Source organism: Marmota marmota, unplaced genomic scaffold (assembly GCF_001458135.2).
Source record: "Marmota marmota marmota unplaced genomic scaffold, marMar, whole genome shotgun sequence".
In the NCBI taxonomy this organism is placed as follows: Eukaryota; Metazoa; Chordata; class Mammalia; order Rodentia; family Sciuridae; genus Marmota; species Marmota marmota.
The window spans coordinates 16,225,024-16,230,751 of NW_025999869.1; the positions used below are offsets into that span (position 1 = coordinate 16,225,024).

The 5,728-nt window shown below is 39.6% G+C and overlaps 1 protein-coding gene across 1 annotated transcript in view; it reads right to left on the reverse strand.

Moving 5' to 3' along the window:
* Positions 1-2,226: 2,226 nt before the first annotated feature.
* Itk (IL2 inducible T cell kinase) overlaps positions 2,227-5,728 on the reverse strand; it is a 65,535-nt gene continuing 62,033 nt past the window's right edge. Inside the window, exon 17 of the mRNA XM_015492675.2 lies at positions 2,227-4,876. Coding sequence (XP_015348161.1) covers positions 4,805-4,876 — 72 coding nt within the window. The 3' untranslated portion in view covers positions 2,227-4,804. The remainder of the gene's footprint in view (positions 4,877-5,728) is intronic.

Here is a 5,728-nt window from a genome sequence, read left to right on the forward strand (position 1 = left end):
TTTCAGCATGAAACATTTAAACCGTAACACACTGCTCAGCTGCTACCTCCCTCGTGTTTTATTTAAAGAGTCATTTTATAAATGAGCCATCCTTAAATTATCCTAATTTGAATATGACGGGTTTGGTCCCAACAGATAAGATGTCCTATTCATTTTTTTAGACCCTGCACCTACCACAGAGCCATAGTAGGTGAATAGCAACTTTTTATGAAATAGATAATCTCTAAAACTTCTTCTGACAATATGTACATGATTCTGTTCTCCTACAAGCCATCAATACATTATGCCTTGGGGAGAATCATGAAGTCTTCGTAGATAGGGTCACACATGGGCACACTCAAACGCACATTTGCTCACGTACACAGTGCTGGCATCAAGAGGTGACTCCGGGGAGTGGGCTTTAGCACAGTAAATTTCCAGCATTTTCCATAAAGCCATAACAAATTAAAATGCATTCTAATGTAAAAATCTGTGTTTATTGTGCAAATACAGCTTCTACTCCCAACTCTCTTTGAGAGAGTACTTGGGGAATCCATAGTTCCTTCTGCATATATGCTCCCTCCCTTCCCTTCTGTTTTTCCCCACCCCCACACTCCCCATCTTGTCAAATGGCATACATTTTCTCTCTTCCTCAGAATGGTAGGATGATGGTTTTGTGTGTTGGGAGACTCAGAGAGAATTGGTGTCTGTGGGGGAAAAAATATTCTGAGAAGCATGTCTGTTCTTCCAACTTACTTTAGAACATTTCCATGTGGATTATTTATCCATGGGAGTTAGCCTGGAGGCGAATCCTAGGAACCACTGAGTAGAAGCCACAGGCTTTCTTGCCTATGCCTATGCCTACTGCAAGATCTGACTCTGCAATGGACACAGGTATGTGGTGAGCTGAAACATACAGAGTGATCAACACATCAAGGCTGCAACAGCCCAGCTTTTATTTCACTGAAATTTTAAGAGCAAGGGGAATAGCTATTTATTGCTGCCCAGCAGTGACTGAGGAATTCTGAATTATAATTTCCACATGTCACCCACACAGCAGATGACAGTGAGTGAATGAGAATGAACAATAATCTGGTACTGTGAACAAGGAGAAAAAATCATCTCCAAACTGATGTCTCTTCCACCAGCTTTGCCTTTAACAAGTTTACCCATTACGATGCTGCTAGGATGTATTTTTAAAAACAAATTTGACCTTCCCTTTCTGCTCATTGATATTTCTACCTACAGTGTAAAAGTCTGCCTTCTTAGATTTTTAAAATATGTCTAAATTTATATTCTCAGTTTCAATTTACCACCCTTTCAGAGCATGCACGTGTGTGTGTGCGCGCACACACACACACACACACACACACACACATTTACACACCAGTAACATCAAACTGATAACAGCTTCCCAAATATTTTACTTACCAAAACAAAGTTATATTTTATCTCTCAAACTGAATTAGGTATTTCATCTTCTATGACAATGCTACTCCAACATTAATGTATGTATGATCCCCTGCACCAAAATATAAATAAATAGTTTAAATGCAGATTATTGTTCAGTAAGTGAGAGTGAAGCCTGAGAATTTTTTCTTCTCTCATAAACTGGTAATTCTGTTGCTACTGGTCCAGGGACCACATTTTGAGTATATTATCCCTCTCCTGATTAATTCTATTATTTTCTGAGTTTCTTTCTGGGTTCTTCTCTTCTTTGACTATATTTCCATTGCTGTACTATAATTTTATTTGTCTATATATCTGCTGTATGCCTTCCCTACCAGACCCAGTTTCTTGAAAGTAAAGACTGCCAAAATTCTTTGTTTCTATAAAGCTGTGTACTGTGCTGAGTGCATGACACATCGGAAGCATTGGAGGGTCCACATTTAATGAATAGTTTTGAATGATATACTTTTTGGGGGGAGATAAAACAAGGTAGCCAATTTTGGGGGGTGGGGTAGGGTGGGTACCCGGGATTGAACTCAGGGGCACTAGACCACTGAGCCACATCCCCAGCCCTATTTTGTGTTTTATTTAGAGACAGGGTCTCATTGAATTGCTTAGTGCCTCGCTGTTGCTGAGGCTGGTTTTGAACTTGGGATTCTCCTGCCTCAACCTTCCAAGCTGCTGGGATTATAGGCACTTGCCACTCCAAGTAACATTTGTGTGTGTGTGTGTGTGTGTGTGTGTAAAACTTTTAAGAGTTTACCATTTGGATAAATTTGGAACTTAAGCCATGAATGATACATTTATTAAAACACAGTTTTATTTGCACATATGCAACTTTGTGTGCTCTAAAAAGGGTAAGATATATTTGTAACATTTTTATTTTGAACACTAACAGTGACTGTACACTAATAAATAGTCATCTGACTTAAGTATAAATACATAGTCTAAAAAGATACATAGACTCAAAATCTACAAAATGCAACTAAAACAAAAACCTTGTATAAGGGAATTCTCTGTGAATGCAGAGCACCATTTTCAATATGTGAGAGGGAAAATCATCTGACAAGAAGCCCGTTTTGCAATACAGGACACTGGGAGGTGAGTGATGTACACGTGTTCAGTTGAAGCCCCAACGACTCTGAGCTTAAAAAAGATAATGCCATGCAGAGGAAAGTTTTCTAAGCCAAACCACAGAGATCAGTCCATTCTGATGTTTTCCTTCAGGGCTGAATGTCCCAGAAATGGTCTCTAATTAAGGGTTCCAAAGAGAATGCACAAAATGCTAAAATGTAAACAGGGACGATTGTGGATAAGTTGAGTAAGATCATCTTCTGAATGATAGAATTTTATCTTGAGGCTCTGTTTCACAATAATTATGGTTAAAAGTTATGCATCTAAATCTCAAGCCAGCCAAAAATATCGTAATTCAAAAGAGTTGATTGCAACACTATCTGATAATTTCTCTAAGAGTTTAAACTGAACATTGGAGAAAAAGCAAGTTTGTTTTATATCAGGGAATACCCCCACATACAAAGTGTCCAAGAAGACTGCAGCTCAAAGTTGGGGTGGATAATTAAGGGAAATATTTATCCCTCTGCGGTAGGATCTACTTTGAAGTTCATCTGTAAATGGCTTCATGCAATGTGATTCGGGTGGGCAGGAAAAATTAAAGGGTTAATTAACTGAGTAACTACAAAGTCACTAACCATTATCAAGATGAGGATGAAGGTGAAGAAAGCGAAGATCCTATTTCAAGTTGGAGCTCCACATGGTCCACTGAGTGGTCTCTGCATAAGCAGCATTCCTCATTGGTGCTGTATTGATTTCTTTATGGGCAGTCTGTGGGTTTCTCCAGTTTTTGATCTCCTTTGCAATCCCTTTCACTCTCAGTAGAAGGCAGTGTTGAATAAAAACAAAGATTCTGGGCTGGGGTTGTGGCTCAGTAGTAGAGTGCTTGCCTAGCATGTGTGAGGCACTGGGTTTGATTCTCAGTATCGCATATAAACAAATAAATAAAATAAAGGTCCATCAACAACTAAAAATATACATATTTAAAAAAAATAACAAAGATTCTGCAATGGAGTCAGACTTTGGCTGGTATTTCAGCTCTATATTTCCCAATTCTGTCACCTTGGGCACATTTCTTGGCTTTTTAAAATGGGGGAAATAATATTATCTTCCTAAATTGATGTGAACTCAGGTGCATTCCCCAGGAAGGGCTTGTAGCTCAGTATATGTATCTACTTTGCCATACAAGAACTCAGTCAACAGTTGGACATCCTGTATATCCTGGAAGCACCACAGTGCTTGACTCAGTTTCCATATAAATAGTTTAACCAAGAACAAAGTTCTTATCCCTCTCCTAGAATTTTGGGAGACTTGAAGTCTCAACTTTAGAACTACTCTCTGTAAGACCACACTGGCCAACACAATGCTGCCCCCTGTTGATGCAGGTAGTACTATTCAGAGAGGGGGCTGATTCCCAGTGGCTGGAATGATGAGGATTCCGAAATAATCATTTCCTAAGCACTCTGCGTAGAAGAGGAGGCACAGTCACTTGCATGACTTGATACAAAATGGGAGCATTAGCATGGTAATGCCTTTTTTCTGTTTGTTTGTTTGTTTGTTTTTGGGTGGGGGGAGGTGGTCCTCTCAGATGCCCTCTTATTCCTGACTAGACATCTGATACCTCATGGTCCAATCATGGGATCTAAATGGTCCATCCCGATCCATCCAAGCTCCTCCAGGGAGTGATGAGGCAGTGTGCTCTGTGAAGCCTCATGAAGCTGCTTCTCAGGACATCCGGCCTCTGGTGTAAGCAGCTGCTTCAGTACATCTACTGCAGGAAACTGCGGCTGACTGCATCACAGCAACCAAGCATGCTTCCTGGCCTTAACCAACTCACTGGTTTTCTTAGAAAAAGAGTCATGCTTCTTATTCTCCTTGGCCCCCATATACTGGTATATTGTGTGGTTGGGTCAAATGAAAATCCCCGGAACCATAGCCTTAGATCCGTGCTTAATGTTAAAAATAAGAATCTGAGCTCCTACACCTTCTCTGCCTATTGTTAAGAGGTGCAAGAAGTGCTCCCTGAAAGCCGTCAGACTGAGGTCTGTGCATTCAGGTGACAAGAGGCCAGAGAGGACACAGTGACATTGCTGCTGTGCTGGCCTGCTCTCAGCTTGGTGGCCAACCCCTTGCCTGTGACCTGGCTGCAGGTCTCTGTCAGGAGGCTGCATTCATCACAGGGGCCAGTGCTACAGGCCAAGCTGCCTCCAGGAGTCCTAGGCTGGTGGCAGTTTTTAATGCTCTATGAAAGGAGGACACTCTGCCTTCAGTCACCTGCAGCTCATGGCCTGGCAGTGAGTCTCTACTAAAGTCCTGATTCTGCGATTTCAGCCAGTTGACCAAAGAGTCTGGAGAAGGGTGGCCGGTCTTCTGGTCTCTGAGGAGGAAGAAAAAGAAGTCTGAGTTCCTTCTACTTATGTGTCATAGATAAATCCAACACAAACCAGTAGAATGCAATAAAAGTATCTTGTGCTAAATTTTAAACATGATTTTATATGTATTATACTGGTAGCATTATTCTCTCGCTATTATAAGCAGGTATTCTGAAATCAAATCACCTAGCTTTAAATCTCAACTTTACCACTCATTAACTGGGTGATATGGAACAAACAGGTTCCTAAAGCTCTTTGAATTTTAGTTTTGTTATCTATAAAAGGAGATAACAATAAAATTTACCTCATAAAATTGTTTTGAGAATATAATGTCATACATAAAAATACATCATAAAATTAAAGCTAAATCTCATCAGAAAGGAATATTTAGGCATAAATCACACAATATGTATGATCTAGATGAGGAAAAATGTAACATTCTAATAAAAGAAACCAAAGAAGATCTAACTAAATGGAGACAGATTTTATGCTCATGGATAGGAAGACTAGGGTGTTAAGATATCAGTTCTTTCCATGTTGATTCAACACAATTCAAACAACAAAAACAAACAAACAAACAAACAAACAACAACAAAAAACAAAACCAGTAAGTCATTTTGTGGGCACTGACAGACTCTAAAGTTTATATGGACAGGCAAAAACAACAATGACAAAGAACAAAGTTGGAGATGCTGCTCACCTGACCCTACTTTATTTTAGGACTTACTGTAAAACTACAATAATCATGCCAGGATGGTACTGGTGAAAGAATGTACAAATAGATCAATGGAACAAACCGGAGAGCTCAGATATATATATATATATATATATATATATATCTGTCTCTTATACACATC